The sequence below is a fragment of the Stenella coeruleoalba genome (genome assembly GCF_951394435.1).
Source record: "Stenella coeruleoalba genome assembly, chromosome: 16".
Classification (NCBI taxonomy): Eukaryota; Metazoa; Chordata; class Mammalia; order Artiodactyla; family Delphinidae; genus Stenella; species Stenella coeruleoalba.
Window position 1 is genome coordinate 22,316,536 of NC_137162.1, and position 15,103 is coordinate 22,331,638.

The 15,103-nt window shown below is 41.9% G+C and overlaps 1 protein-coding gene across 5 annotated transcripts in view; it reads left to right on the forward strand.

Annotated features, from left to right (window-relative positions):
* Positions 1-15,103, forward strand: part of SORCS1 (sortilin related VPS10 domain containing receptor 1) — a 552,802-nt gene that overhangs the window by 429,194 nt on the left and 108,505 nt on the right. For all 5 annotated transcript variants that reach the window (XM_079901008.1, XM_079901005.1, XM_079901009.1 and 2 more), the window contains 4 exons: positions 4,429-4,575; positions 12,312-12,414; positions 12,680-12,756; positions 14,630-14,721. In XM_079901008.1, the coding sequence (XP_079757134.1) occupies positions 4,429-4,575; positions 12,312-12,414; positions 12,680-12,756; positions 14,630-14,721 (419 nt within the window). The remainder of the gene's footprint in view (positions 1-4,428; positions 4,576-12,311; positions 12,415-12,679; positions 12,757-14,629; positions 14,722-15,103) is intronic.

Genomic DNA, 15,103 nt, shown 5'->3' on the forward strand with positions numbered 1-15,103 from the left:
TATTTCTCTCAGGAAGCTCTAGGATGAGAAAGAAGTTTGAAGAACTAGTACTGCCAAAGGGTTAAGTGCTTGGGCTCTGAGATAGACAGACTGGTGTGGAGTCCATTGCTAAGGTTCTCCAGGGAATGACCTTAGGCAAGGGACTGACGCCATCCAGACTTTGGTTCTTGCATGTGTGAAATGAGGATGTATCGAGTCTACCACTTAGATTGATGTGCTTAGGCTTGCAAAGCCTTTCATGTAGTGTCTGACATTTCTTAAATACTCACTAAGTTTGGGGCACTATTAATGTTGTTCGGTCTTCTAATGCAGAATTCTACCTATTCCATTAAAAACGAAGAAAAAGGACTTCTTGTACAAAGTGACTTTTCAGTTATTAATTTTAATGAGGGAATATGGTGGATTGAATGATAAATCAAAAGTTATACTCAAGTGGGAGACAGTGATGTGAGAGATGACAAGAGAATCTATGAAGAATTAACATGTGGTAAGGAGTGTTAGGAGTGCAAGAGACATTTCCAGGAAGACTGATGCCCTCGAGAAGCTTACCTGGTTGTTGAGAGCAAAGATGTAGGTACCATCTATACAAATTGGAGGACAGAGAAGAAGAGCTGGGGACAGTCAGGATGAAAAAGAGGTCCTGGTTTCTGGAGAAAGGCTTACTGAGCTGGGCCTTGAAGGATAGGTAGGGAGAGGCACGTTGGGATGCTGTCTAAGAGAGTGGGAAACATGATCAAAGAAAGTAAGAGGAGAGAAGGGAAGGTAGCATTTTGAGGCTGTCACCCTGGGGAATGGTCAGTGTACTGTTGTACTTTATGTTGGCTTGAGGTTTGAGCTGTAACACTTCATATTTAAAAATCTAATTAAAATGTTATTTTGGCTTATATGATATTAGAGAATAAGAAATAATTACTAATACCTTTGAAACTTCTGGTATCAAATTCCTCTGTATGAGAGGCAAAGAAAGAAAAGTGGCTTCTTAACACACTCGGCATCTTTGTGCAGAATTCAGAAAGGTAGAAAAGCTAATAACAGCTCTTTCCCTGAAGGGAGACAAACTCCCAACAGTGAGATGTATCATCCTCATAGGAATATTCCTTAGAACTCTGTGTCTATGTGAAGGCATGTCTTCCAGTAGGAATAGTAGTTTTCCTCCCACCCCCCGCCCCATCCCACCACGGTCCCACCCCAGTCTACATGCTGTGGACGCAGAGGGAGGTTGTCTGGCCACAGAAACATGTCCCTCGTCCTCAGCAGAAGCCCAGACCTTACACACACAGACACACACACACACACACACACATATATGCATACATGTACACACAAGTACACCCACATTCCACATTTTGGGCACTAATACTGCTCCCTTGGTATGCAAAGTTCTACAGTAAGAGGGTAGAGGTTCTAGAGACATATGATGAGACCTCACAATAGGCAAGCACCGAGACACATAGATAGACTCCTCAGGCTCAGGGAGAAGGAACCTTGAATGGCACAAAGCCCTAAGAGCAAGCAGGGGTGACCGTCTTTGCAGACCAGGCCAAAGAAGCCAAAACAAATAAGTAACAGATAGATAGATAGATAGATAGATAGATAGATAGATAGATAGATAGACACCCCAAGTGGGATTTTCACAGGTTAAGTGCCTTGGCAACAAGAGGAAAATAAGAAGACACTCTCTAGGTCTCTACCCTATTGTGACACATTCCCTCAGCTTTGCCAAGTTTCTATTCCTCAAGATAAACCTGAAGCCCAGGCTGTCAGAGATGAATTACAAAGCACAGGCTGTCTGCTCAAGTGGCATTTGATAATGCCATGCAGTCGGGGGCCAATAAATTCACCGCTTCTGCAGATCAAATGCACCAACTTCCTTTTTTTAAAAAAAATAAATTTATTTATTTATTTTTGGTTGAGTTGGGTCTTCATTGCTGCGTGTGGGCTTTCTCTAGTTGCAGCGAGCGGGGGCTACTCTTCGTTGCAGTGCGCAGTTTTCTCACTGCGGTGGCTTCTCTTGTTGTGGAGCACAGACTGTAGGCACGCCGGCTTCAGTAGTTGTGGCACGCAGGCTTCACTAGTTGTGGCATGAGGGCTCAGTAGTTGTGGCTCGTGGGCTCTAGAGCGCAGGCTCAGTAGTTGTGGCGCATGGGCTTAGTTGCTTCGCAGCTTGTGGGATCTTCCTGGACCAGGGATCGAACCCGTGTTCCCTGCATTGGCAGGTGGATTCTTAACCACTGTGCCACCAGGGAAGTCCCAAATGCACCAGCTCCTAAACACACACAGCCCTGCTCTGACACCCGTGCCAAAAGAGAGACAGGGCAGGGAGGGAAATGGGGAAGGGAACTACCGGGATGGGTAATATTTTTATCCATTCTCTACGTCTTGTAAACTTCTAGAGTGTTGCATGGTTATGACAGTGTCATTTCTCTTGTTTGGGACTGCTGTGGAGGGAAGACAGGTATGACTGCAGGAAAATTCTGATTTATGAAATTGAATCTTTAAAGAATTGGCAGTTTAGTCATTTAAATATGTAACAGCCTCTCGAACATATGCGAAACCAGCATGAGCTTCCCTGGTGCGTAGTCCTTATGGAGCCGAAATAGTGAATAACTATCAATAAATATTATTTGTAATTAACATATCGTTATTGGGAGGTAGAGTACTTCTGGAAATTTACATCTTCCACATTCACGGGGGATCCACAATGCGTAAGAAAGTGTTCTGGCTACTGTTACTGGCCCCAAATGAGGCTTGTTTTCCTAAGTAGTTCACAGTATTCCGCCCAGAAACTCGTTTATACCATTTATTTGCTTAACAGATTTGTTGTTCCAAAGGAGTACAAAGTTGGCTCAACTCTAAATGATCCCAGACGCCAAAACAGCAGGTACAAACTAATGAGGTTTGTGTCAAAAGCAAAGGCAAAATGTGCATGTTCTATTGAAGCCTCTTTGAATTGACAGTCAGAGCTGTACTTGTTGAAAGACTGTTGGAAGTCCCACAGATTTGGGTGTGAACTCCAACTCTCTGTTATCTTAAGCAATTAAAATTTCCTTATGCCTTGGTTTCCTCATCTATAGAATCGGGATAATAGCTGTTACGCATGTTTATAGTGAATATTGGAGGTTTTCCATATAAAGTACTAGGTATAGTGGTTCATATGTGACAAGGACTGATACCATGGTTTCATCCTTCTGCTTAAAAATTTTCATATTATAATATAAAGGGGCTGAGTTAAGTTAAATGGGTTCAAATATGCTTGCTAGCTTATTCACTTACTCCGTCTGTGCTCCAGAAAGACACTTAATCTAAGTTTCCGTTCTCTCATCCTCAAATGAGGCTGGTGGTAACTATATCTCCTGGCTTTTGTGAGCATTAAATAGGATAACCTTTGCATAGTGTTGAAATGCACTTGTCAACACATTTCAGACCCTTTTTTCACTGCCCTCAAGTTTTCCTGGGTTGTCATAATTTCAAGCAGAGACAAATATATATAAATATGTTTCTTAAGTTCTAAAACGCATGAAAAACATGACACAATTAATGATTTGCTACTGCACAGTTTGGCAACTTCTCAATTGTTACCTCTTTCCTAAGGTATAAACAAGAGAGAAGGCAATCATATTTTCAGAGCCAAATAATTAATAAGGACTGTTTATAGTAGGAACAATAGTGTTATAGAAGTGGAGGAGGGATTATTTGACAATTTAGGGAAACCACTGCTTCTTTAAGTTTAGAAGCTGTTCTCTTTTGCTCAATGTATTTTGGTAGCTTAATAGAGAGATCTTTTACAGAAAAAGAAGAGGAACAGTAATTGGATCCTGAGTTTTAACTGACCTCTTTTAATTGCCCAAGGCTGTAGATAGTGCAGTGATTTAGTCATTAAGGGCAGGGGCTGTGAAGCCACAGAGCTCTGGGTTAAAATCTCTGATGCACCACTTACTATCTGTATAACACTAGGTATTGTGACCTTGGGCAAGTCACTTTACCTGAGTGAGCCTTAGTTTCCTCATTTGTGAAACAGAGTAAGTGAGACTTATCCAGAAGGACCATTATAAGAATTAAGTGCGATAGAGTATTTAAGACTATGAGTGCTATGCCTAAAATAAAAGTAACCCCTATTTATTTATCATTTGTCAAGCACAGAACCAACAGCATTAGAGTTTATCTGTAGGCAACAGTAAGCTACTACCAACCTACCTTAGGGGAGATAAGAAGCCTCTATCAAATTTGCATTAAGACCCTCATACCACAAGGGGCACGGGTCTGTTGTCTTCTCTCCCAGGAGGTCATTATACACAAGCATGACCCTCACCCTCTTTCCTCCAAGACAAGTGCTCACAGCTGAATTTGACAGTCTTTTTTTTTTTTAAGTAAAACAAATAGATTTCTTCTTAAATTGAGGTATTTTTCAGCCATGTCGATTTTTCCCAGGTAGCAGGGATAAAGGGAATGTTCTTGGCTAACAAGAAGATTGACAACCAAGTGAAGACTTTCATCACGTACAACAAAGGCAGAGACTGGCATTTGCTGCAGGCCCCGGACACGGACCTAAGGGGGGACCCTGTGCACTGCTTGCTGGTGAGTCTCTGTATTGGGGCAAAATGTCCCACACGGTGAGGGCTGGAGATGGAGGTTCAACAAGCAGAGGAACATATTTCCAGGGCTTCTTGCTCAGCTGATGAACAGAAGGGGACAGGGAAGGGTGTGAAGGCAGTGTGTAGAAAAGAAGCATAGCTCTGCCTCTTGTGATTGGACCAAAGTGATAAGAGAACATGAGTAAGTTTCTTGCTCATTTTAAGGATGTTCAGTTGATGCCCAATTTCTGATGAGAACCTCATATTGTAGTTTAAGGGAGAGTATGATAGTTTCCATCTATGCTGGGGAAACGTACCCTTACCTTCCTGGGAATAACCTGTTTTGGATCTAATGATACATAAATTCAGGTGTAGAATTGATGAACTGAATGCAGAATTGTGTAGGTGTATTTTCCAGTGGAGAGGTTTATTCATATTTTCAGAGGAATTTATGCCTCAAACCAAGGTGAGAACCACTGATTTAAATCCTTAATCAGTACTCTTTATAATATGTTCCATTCATTTATGTCATTGTATAAAGTTGGTGTTGGTAAACCATGGCCTGTGGGCCAAATCTGGCCCACTGCTTGTTTCTTTAAATAAAGTTTTATTGGAACGTAGTCATGCTTATTCATTTATATATTGTCTATGGCTGCTTTTGCTCTACAATGGCAGACTTGAGTAGTCATGACAGAAACTGTACGGTCCACCAATAAGATATTTATTATCTGGCCCTTAAAAACAAAAGTTTGTTGACCCCTGCTTTGAAGTATGGCTTTTTAAAAATTGTCTAACATTTGGGCAATAGGTAGATCAGATCAATGTATTTGTGTATTTGATTATATGATGGTATCCAAGAGAGGGATCAAAAATGGGTCTTGCCTTCAAGGAGTTTGCTGTCTCCCTGAGGGGGAATAGATTAATGAGTGAAAGATTATAAGGTCACATCTCACTCCTCTTAGTAGTTCTGGGGCCTGCCCTGTACTTGACACATGAATAGTTACGAGTGAATGAAGAAGGAGGGGAAGAAGAGATTACTTGTAAAACAAAGCATCATTAAATGCTAATTTCTAGAAAACAATTCCAAAGTTGTATTTAAATGCCTGAAAAGGAGAGACCAGTCTGTAAAGCTAGAGGAGACACCTCTTAGTTTCAGTAAGAAGGGCTTGATTTATATCAATATTCCCACCCGTCATACAATCTCAACTTTAATGTTTTGCACACGCAGCATGCTTCCTTCTGTCCCGTGAAGTCTGAGCAGTCACTTTGCAGGTGCATCTCCTACAGCTGTAGGCGGGTCACCCTCCCAGTCGAGAAGATGCCAGCAGCCATAGCTTGACCTTATTAGTTGCAGAGGATATCGCAGTTGTCACCATGCATCAGGGGAAGCAGTTTGAAATTCAGCCTCCCACTCAGCTTCTATCCTTATTACTGGCAACTTACGGAGGTGGAGTGTGGGGGAAAGCCATTTGTTAGAGTAAGTACACAAATCCAGTTGCAGAGTAAGTAAATGTAACAGTCACCTACTGAATGCCTACTCTATACAAGACATGCTTCAGTAGCCTTTTAAAGACATGCCCACCTTCCTCCTTCAGCAGTTCCACACTGGAGCAATGTGGTATTTTAGCCAAAGATGCATGAGGTGCACCAGTGTCTTAACGTGGTCCTCCATCCCATCATGTGTTTTGGTGATTGAATGTCCATGAGCGAGAATTGACCATATCACCTGAAGAGGCTTTCCTGGGTGCTCTGGCATCATAAATGGACCATTAGAAATGCCTCTTACGCAGAGCACTTTGGGAGGTGTTCTTGGCTCCACCCCCAGCCCAGCATTAGGAAGTCTTGCTGCTGTGCCTCTGAATTATAAATGCAGTATCAGCTCACATCCCCATCTCTGCTGGGACCATCCTAATATAAGCCACCATCATTCTTCCCTTCCCCTTTCCTTCATGGGAACAGTGACAGGCTGTTCCTCCTGTCTCTACCTGGCAATCTCGTCTCTCCATAGCAGCCAATGCAACCTTTTTTTTAATCCAACTTTACTGAGTTGAAACATGCATACCTAAAAAGTACGCATTTTTAAGAGTTCAGTGATAAATCTTGACAAATGTATAGACCCGTTACCACAGTCAAGACAGAACATTTTCATCACCTAAAACATTGCTTTGTGCCTCTTCACAGGCACTATCCACACCCTTGGCCCCCAGACAGCCTCTGATCTGCTTTCTTTCATGAGAGATTAGATTGCTCTTTTCTAAAATTTTATGTAAATGGTATCAACCTGAGCTTTAAAACTCAGAGCATGTCCCTCCTACACTTAACCTTCTAGTGACTTTCTAATTCAGGTGGAATGAAATTCAGATACTTAACATGGCCTGCAAGATTACACAAGGTCTGGCCCCTGTCTGTTTCTCCTGCCTGGTCTCCAGACTTTCCTTCCTTCCTTCCGTATAGGCCACGGTGGGGGAGAAGGGCGCACCTTTCCATACCATTAGCTCACCGCCCTCGTTTGTGTCCCAGGCTCTGCATTTGCTGTTATATCTCTTAAAATGCCCCTCTCCTAGTGTGGTTTTTTCTTGGCATTCAGACCTTTGCTTGATTACCTTCATCTCAGAGAGCTTCCTCGAGCATTCTCTGAAGTTGCACTTGGTCCAGTCTTTTTTATTCGTGACCTTCCTCACTCTCTTAAATCAGCACATGCATTTGGTGACTTGCTTGTCCACCTTCCCCCACGCACTGTGAGCTCCATGAGCATAGGGACTGTGGCTGTCTTTTTGGTCATTCCAAAGAACTAGCTCAAGAATCATACTTGACACATGGTAGGTGCTCAACACATCTATCGTTGAGGGTGTTGTCTTTGAAGCAGACGCGCCAGGGATAATAGACGTTTGAGTTTCATATTTGGACTTTAGTGGGAGCCTTTCCTTGCCATTAATAGTCACACTGAAAGATTGGTCATAATATCCACCTTCTGAAGCTCATGGGCATCAGTTGACCCCAAAGTTGACCAAATCAGTAGAGTCTTGTTAAGATTGAGGAAAGAGGAATTAATGAGACATGGACGTATGGTACCCAAGAGTCTTTTGACCTTCCTCCCCCATTAACCCTGTTGTTTAATGTAGTTTTAATCTGAGCTTTAGAAAACAGCAGTAGGGTGAGGAGAGGAAAATGAAAAAAGGAAGGGGAAACCACAATAATTTTATAAAACTCTGCCAAGGCACACAATAGGAAAGAAAATCTTTGAGCTCCAGGAGACCCAGACTGTTAAAACCTTCCTCAGGCTTGGGAGCTGGTAGCAGAGAGGAGACAAAAAGTGATTTTTAGATTGTGAATACTTGGAAAGTGACAGTGTCACCAAAAGCACAGCCTAGTGATTAGAAAAGAGATTTTTTTTTTTTCCAGCAGGGCTATTACAAATGTGGAACAAGTTCAGAATTGCAGCCCCAAATGGAATGTTCCTGGTAAAATGTATTCTATAGAAATAAGACATCCAGGGTAATTTGAGGCTGTATTTTTAGGACTTTTAGAGTGATTGCCTGGAGGGTTCAGCAGGGATTTCTTTCCTCTGAAGACTGCATTGTACAATTAGATGGAGTGTTACAGGCCATGGTCCACCTGACTCCAGAACCTCAGGCTTGGGCTCCCAAGAGGCGAGATGTGAGCTGAGCCTGTGACAAATCCTCAGGCCCTGAGGGGAAGCATCGTGTTTCATGGAGAGAGGCCGTGACTTCTTCGTGCGTTCATTTAGTAGTTTCCTACTGGAGCTAAGCAGCCAGCTACCCCAGGAAACTCTCGATTCTGCTCCCCCCGCCTTTGTACTGGCTGTGACTCTCCACATTCTGCTAAATTGGAGCAGTGCTGAATGCCCCATACCCAGCCAACTGGCCCAGAGACCTCCCTCTACTTTGCCATTGACTCCTTACTAAAAGTCAAATGGATTCCATGCTCCAACTCAGGATCAGAAACTGCACAAATGCGTGTGCAGGATGTGGATTCGAGGAATACTTTTTGGGAGCCTACCTGCTGCCTTATTTGTGAAAGCTCTAAGCTGGCTTTTCAGTACAGTATTCAGATGAGGAGCCTTCGGGTTAAAGGTACCATGAAGATGAGATGTAAAGGCTATTAATTCAGAGATTAGGGGTAAAGAGGAAGTGAAATGAGAAGCTGGTTGACTCTCAGATACGGAACGGTGTTTTAGGTTGATTGATTTCATGGCGGGGGAATGTCTTGCATCATTTAGTGCTTCTCCACTGGCCACTCACAGTGCTAGGAAGACAGCAGCTCAGCTCGTTCATGGATCAGTTGAATTCAACAGGCACTTACTGAACACTTGCAAGAGCCAGAAGATTTTGTTGGTTAAAATAAGAAATAAAAGAATAAGGCAGAAGAAAGGTCATTGGAGCCTAGAGGTCCACGATGGGCTTTGAGAGTTTGTGAACTCCCTGAATTTGAATGCAAAGCTCTGTGTGTGTGCTTCCTTTGTGTGCTTTTTCTTGGGAAAGAGTTCTCAATTTGCATCAGATTCTCAAACTCTGTATTTGACCCCGAAAAGATTAAACACTAAGGATCTAGTTGCTCCGAGTATTGACCAGCTGATGATAATCCCATGCCCCTTGACTATGCGTGAGTCAGGACAGCAGGCAGCTTCCAAACATGTACGCTGGTCCCTCCATTCTTGGGAGGTCAGCTATTAGGTCTTGGTGGTTTCAGTGTACAGTTCTGTATGTTTTTAATATGAAAAGTCAAGGGAAATAGAGAAAGGTCTTTGGGATAAGCTGTGTTTTAACTCATACTGAATTGGAGATAACTCTGGAAAGATGTTCAGATATTCAGTATATGTTCGCTAATGGGAGAGAAGGTGGCAGGAAGGCAGAGGTGGACAGAGTGCCTCCTGCCTGGGAAAGATGTGCCTAAGAATTGGAGAACCTTGTCTTGTGTTTTCCAGGAGTTTGCTATGGCCTGATAGCCATTATAACAAACCCTGTATTAATCTTCGGTGACTTAATTTTGGTAAATGTCTCAAGCTGTTCAAGTATAAAAGTTTAAGTTAAAAGAAGTGAATGTGAATCACTTAACATTGTTTTTCTGTAAACACTGATGTGGACTGTATAACTTCCTTGAAAAAAATGGAAGAAAGGAGAAAAAAAAGCCACAGAATATTTTGCTTGTACCAGTTGGGGGCAATCCAGTACTACAAATGTGAGAGTGGAGAAAAAAAGTCCACGAAAAAGATCACTTCTGATGTTGTTGCTACTGCATGAACTGGTGTCTTTTCTTCCCAAATTAATTCATCTCAGGCCTCTGAAAGCCAGAGCAACAGAGCAGCGTTGAAATGGCTAATTGAAAATGTCCTCTTTCTCTTGTAATGGCAAGTGGCCTCTATCAAATAATCCTTGGGTCAGGTGACAACTTAGGTTCACAGTCTTCCAGACCGCAGGGTGATGAAGTACGTGGCCAGTGGCTGGCTCAAGACTGCAGCCTGGGTGCTCCCTGGGCCAGGGATGTCCTGCTCTGTTGGGGGGTACAAAAGGCCCTCCACTAAGCCCGTATGTCTAGGTATAATCCCCAAGTAGTGATCACTGCTTTGAATGCCATGGAGATCCTCACATTATTCTGGTGATGTGGTTTATACGTGAGCCCATGTACTTCTGGCGTTGTTCTGAGTAAAACGGTAAAGTAAGGTCTTTCGTGTCCTAACTTGAAAGTGTTGCTTGATATTTCAAGTGTTCATTGACTGTCTTTTTTAGGTTCTATGTGAGGTTTTACAGAAGATGCAAAGTAGTACTTGATGTTTCCTCTTTATTTGTAGAGTATCTCTCTTAGGGGGATAAAACTGCATACCTCAGATAGATGATCCAGGATTGTATGGTAAAATCAACTGTGGTACATCCGAGAACGAGATCCTGACAGGCCACAGTTGTCAGGAAAATTTTCATGGAACAGTGGTTTGACACCTCTGCTTTATCCTTTCTCAGCATCTGCCTGAGTGTTGGTCAGCACTGCCCTGGGGCCTCTACAACATACAGAACCCGCTCTAGTCTTCCTCTCGGACAAAAGGAAGCCAAGTTTTTGGGTCTGATTGTTTCTTCTTATAGGGGTGGTCTTCTTACTCTTATGGAACATTGTAGAGTAAAAATTCCTTTTTTGAAAGCTTTACATGAAATTTTCATGCAAAACCAATAATCTATTATGATCATCATTTCTTTATTTCTTTATTTATTTTTTTGCGGTATGTGGGCCTCTCACTCTTGTGGCCTCTCCCGTTGCGGACGTGCAGGCTCAGCGGCCATGGCTCACGGGCCCAGCCGCTCCATGGCATATGGGATCTTCCCGGACTGGGGCACGAACCCATGTCCCCTGCATCGGCAGGCGGACTCTCAACCACTGCGCCACCAGGGAAGCCCCGATCATCATTCCTTGAGAGTTTACTCTCTGTGTTGGCAGTGAGGAAAAGACCCTATTATGAGCCACCGTTTTATTTCAGCGGTGTTTTGACTGCTTTTATTCCTGAGTTTCATTTTTAGTTTGTCATTTACTGTGTCCCATATACGTGTAATCATTGTATCTCTGTAGTGCTCTGAATACCTGCTGGCTGAGACTTACAGAGCCGAATGAAAGTAATAACAGAGATACATTGGCAAAACTCAAGTCTATAAGATTAGAAAATAATCTTCCTGAGAGTTGAAAAGAGATGTGGGTTCAGACACAAACTTGTAGTTTTTGACAACTCAGTACAAGAACTATTTTAAATGAAATTTGTATGAGATTTATTATCCCGTTTTGAAAAACTGTTGCATGTCTTAATCTGAGAAGTTGATCGAGATTTTTACACACAAACAAGTCCCTTAAATTTTTATTTAAGTTGTTATTACTAGTGCATTTTGTCTATAAGAATGACATTTATATCGAATAACACTGGGTCGGTTAATACCCTGACACAGACGCTATGTCAGTTGTCTGGTGGATGTCAGGACAGTTTCACGCGTCATACGGCTTCTTCTGTAGAAGTGAGACCAAGGTTTCAAATGTCTAAGAGATGCCAAGTGACTTCTTCAAAGCCCTCCCAGCCTGGCCAAACTTTCTTTCCAATGTCATATATCATTTCTCCTCATTGGTCTTACCTGACTATCTGTTGTATTACAGCTCAATTCTTCTGTTTCTTTTCCTTGTTATTGATCTTCCTTAGGCCTGAAATGTCCTTTATCCTCCTGAACATCTCATGTGCAGTTCATATCCTACCCACCTTTGCCTCAGGCACCATTTTTTCCTGGAAATTCCCTTCACCCAAAGTTGGACATAGGCTTGTCATCCTCTAGAATTTCATATTTTGTCTGTGCTGATCTCATGGCTATTAAAATATTCTCTTTTGATAATCAATAGAAAGATCTTAAATTATACACTCCTTAGGTGGCAGAGACCAAACTTCAGTCAATGTAACTCTTTCATAAGCTACACCGCGTGTTTTACAGATAAAGTGCTAAAATGTTTGTTGAATGGCCAAATGGCAATTCTATCAGTAGATTAGACTTCAAATGAAGGTGCTCTCTCCTTCACCAACTTGGCAGTTGTTTTATACTTAATGGCACCAGATATTTGTGGAATGAAAGATGGGTGGATGGATGGGTTCATAGATAGATGGACAGATGGGATGGTTGGATGAATGGCGGGTGCTCTGAATCTGAGCTTTAAACGAACATTTAAATGATGTGCTTTTATGACCCTCATTTCTCCTCTTCTCAGCCCTATTGCTCACTACACCTTCACCTTAAGGTCTCTGAGAATCCCTACACATCAGGGATCATTGCCAGCCGAGACACAGCTCCCAGCATCATAGTGGCTTCAGGTAAGAAGCTTGCCCGGTTTGCTCACTGCTGTACATTGTATTTATTTTAACAAGTTAGATATCTGAGCTTGGAACTTAATGAGCAAGTTAAAATTTTTTTGAAAGGCACCTAAGCCATTGACCCTGAGGCAAGTATGGTGAAAAACCCTGCTCAGATATAATGTTTGCAGTCTAAATCCATCTCGGGCAATGCACACTGCCAGCATAGCCCATTGTTAGCTTTTGCAAAAAGTTCCCTTCACTGATGGTGATGTGCTCTCTCCAGGTAACATAGGTTCTGAGCTGTCAGACAGCGACATCAGCATGTTTGTCTCTTCAGATGCAGGGAACACTTGGAGGCAGGTAAGAAAATATCCTGGGTCTGGTTACTGAAGTTTAAATGTTATAAAAATTCTCCAGCTTGGTTCAATTCTGGGAACTTATTCAGCCACACATAAATCCTAAAGCTTATCAATGTGTTTCTTTTCCTTTTTGTTTTATGAATGTCTTTCAAAATGTTTTGAGCTTAAGCAAACATTTATGAAATTTGATTTCTTTGTTTGATAAAAATGACCCTTTATCCCACCGTATATGTGAGAAAGTTTATAAGTGACAATGAAACCAAATTAGATATGACTGAATTTTTCCCATGAAATGAAAACTAAAATTCTGGGGAGTTTATTATGTAGGGAACGTGAAGCCTGGAAGAGAGATTATATGCCTAACACCGGGTTACCTCCATAAATTCCCCTTGCCTTGAAGTAAGAAACGAGGGGAATGCAGTGATATAGAAATAACCATTACCCAGGTGGTGTTCTGAGATGTTTAAAGCTCATGGGCAAAAGACAGAATAATAACCATCAGGGTGCATATGTTAGGGAAAGTAGAAATGGAATTACTTTCAACCAATGTGTTTAGCTTAAATGCTTCCTCTTTCTTCTGAATGAAAATTAGATACTCCCAGGTTATAAAACAGGCACTTAATGAGGTTTAGGAGTCATAAAAAGATATGTGCCTAACGCATGGTTGTTACACTTCAATAAATATGTGTTAATAAGCCACTGACATTTAATTATCATACGGTAACTAGCACCTTAAATTGAAATCTAATGCACAGGTAATCACACAGCAACAAGAACACTCTGCTTTAAATTTTAGATAGAGATATCCATGTTACGGTCTCGTTACCATTTCCTAGCTTCATAGATCTGTGCTGCAATTCACGTGCTTTAAGAAGAGTGGGGCAGGAAAGAAACTTGCTTAAGAAACTCCGGGGCTTTTGATCTTGGAGATATATAGGCGCTATATAATGGACTATTAAGCTTCCTATGGACAATAGTTAGAGAGCCAGGGTGTCTTTTTTTTTTTTTTCCTTCTAACATCCCAAACAAAGCAAAGAAGCCTCTCCTATAGTCCTGGGAAACATCTTGGGTATAAGAAGTAAACAAAGGGGAAACAATGATGTCTATAGTGTAACCAAAGACAAGGCTATACTAACAGTGTGACTGTGAGAAAACAGTACTCATCTTGTATGGAGAGGACTTAGAAATTGTTTTCAGCCGGTCTCCATTTGACCTCAGATTCATCTCTCCACATACGGGGAGAGACCCAATGACACACGTACCCAAAGATAGATTTCATTTTGATCAGACTTTATGACTACAACTACTTTATGACTACTGTTGAGTTGAACAAGAACATCTGCCCCCTGTAATACCTGGAAACTTTGAAATAATTACATCTGGAAAGGGCACTGTTACGCTGCAAGTCCCAGCGCCGTCAATTACCATCTACATGGTCTTAGGGAAGTCACCACTTCTCTCTAAACCTTACTTTTCTGGTCTGTAAAAATGATAATGTTGGAATAAAGTATCTCTTATGTTTCTTCCATCTAAAGATGTTATCCAATATGACAATTACCCAATATTTCAACATCACCATAAATGGGACTGAATAGAACTTACCACAAAAAGATGGGATTATAAATATGAATACATAACTCTTAGTTATTTAAGTTTCTCTTGTAGAGCACAAAAAATCATTTTATGTAACACCAGTGGTACATGGAGCCCACATTGGGAAACATTGTTCATAACTTGCATTTTCCCACAGCTTTGGGGGAACCCAGTTCTGTCAAGGAGAGAATTTTTTTCCTCAAATGAAGACTAATTCTCTGAACCCTGGGTGTGTGTGGCTGTGGGTGTGTGTCCCTGTTTGTGTGTTTTTCCTCTTCCAGATCTTTGAAGAAGAGCACAGTGTTTTGTATCTGGATCAAGGTGGAGTCCTGGTTGCTATGAAGCATACGTCTCTCCCGATTCGACATCTCTGGTAATGAGTCATGCACCTTGATGGTTCTGCACAGCTAAGACCAGTCTAAGTCAGGCTGTCAGACTGTGATCTTGCTTGTAGTAAATTGTCAAGGTCTGCTAGAATGTAACTTATACCTTTGCTTTACTGCAATAAGAAGGTGGAGGAAAGGAGAGAGAGGGAGAGGGGAAGAGAAAGGGAGCTTGATTCTGCCTTTTAGAGCGGAACCGTATTATGGTTTTCAAATGTGACAGCCCCCTGCCCTCGCCAGTACCTCCAGTACCTTATTCTTTCAGTACAGTCATGGGTAGAATGGTTAGCAAGGATAATCTCTGAATAGCTTAATTTCTTGCAACCAGCTTTCCCAAATAAGGTCTCCTGGAGTTTAATATTTGCATTCACT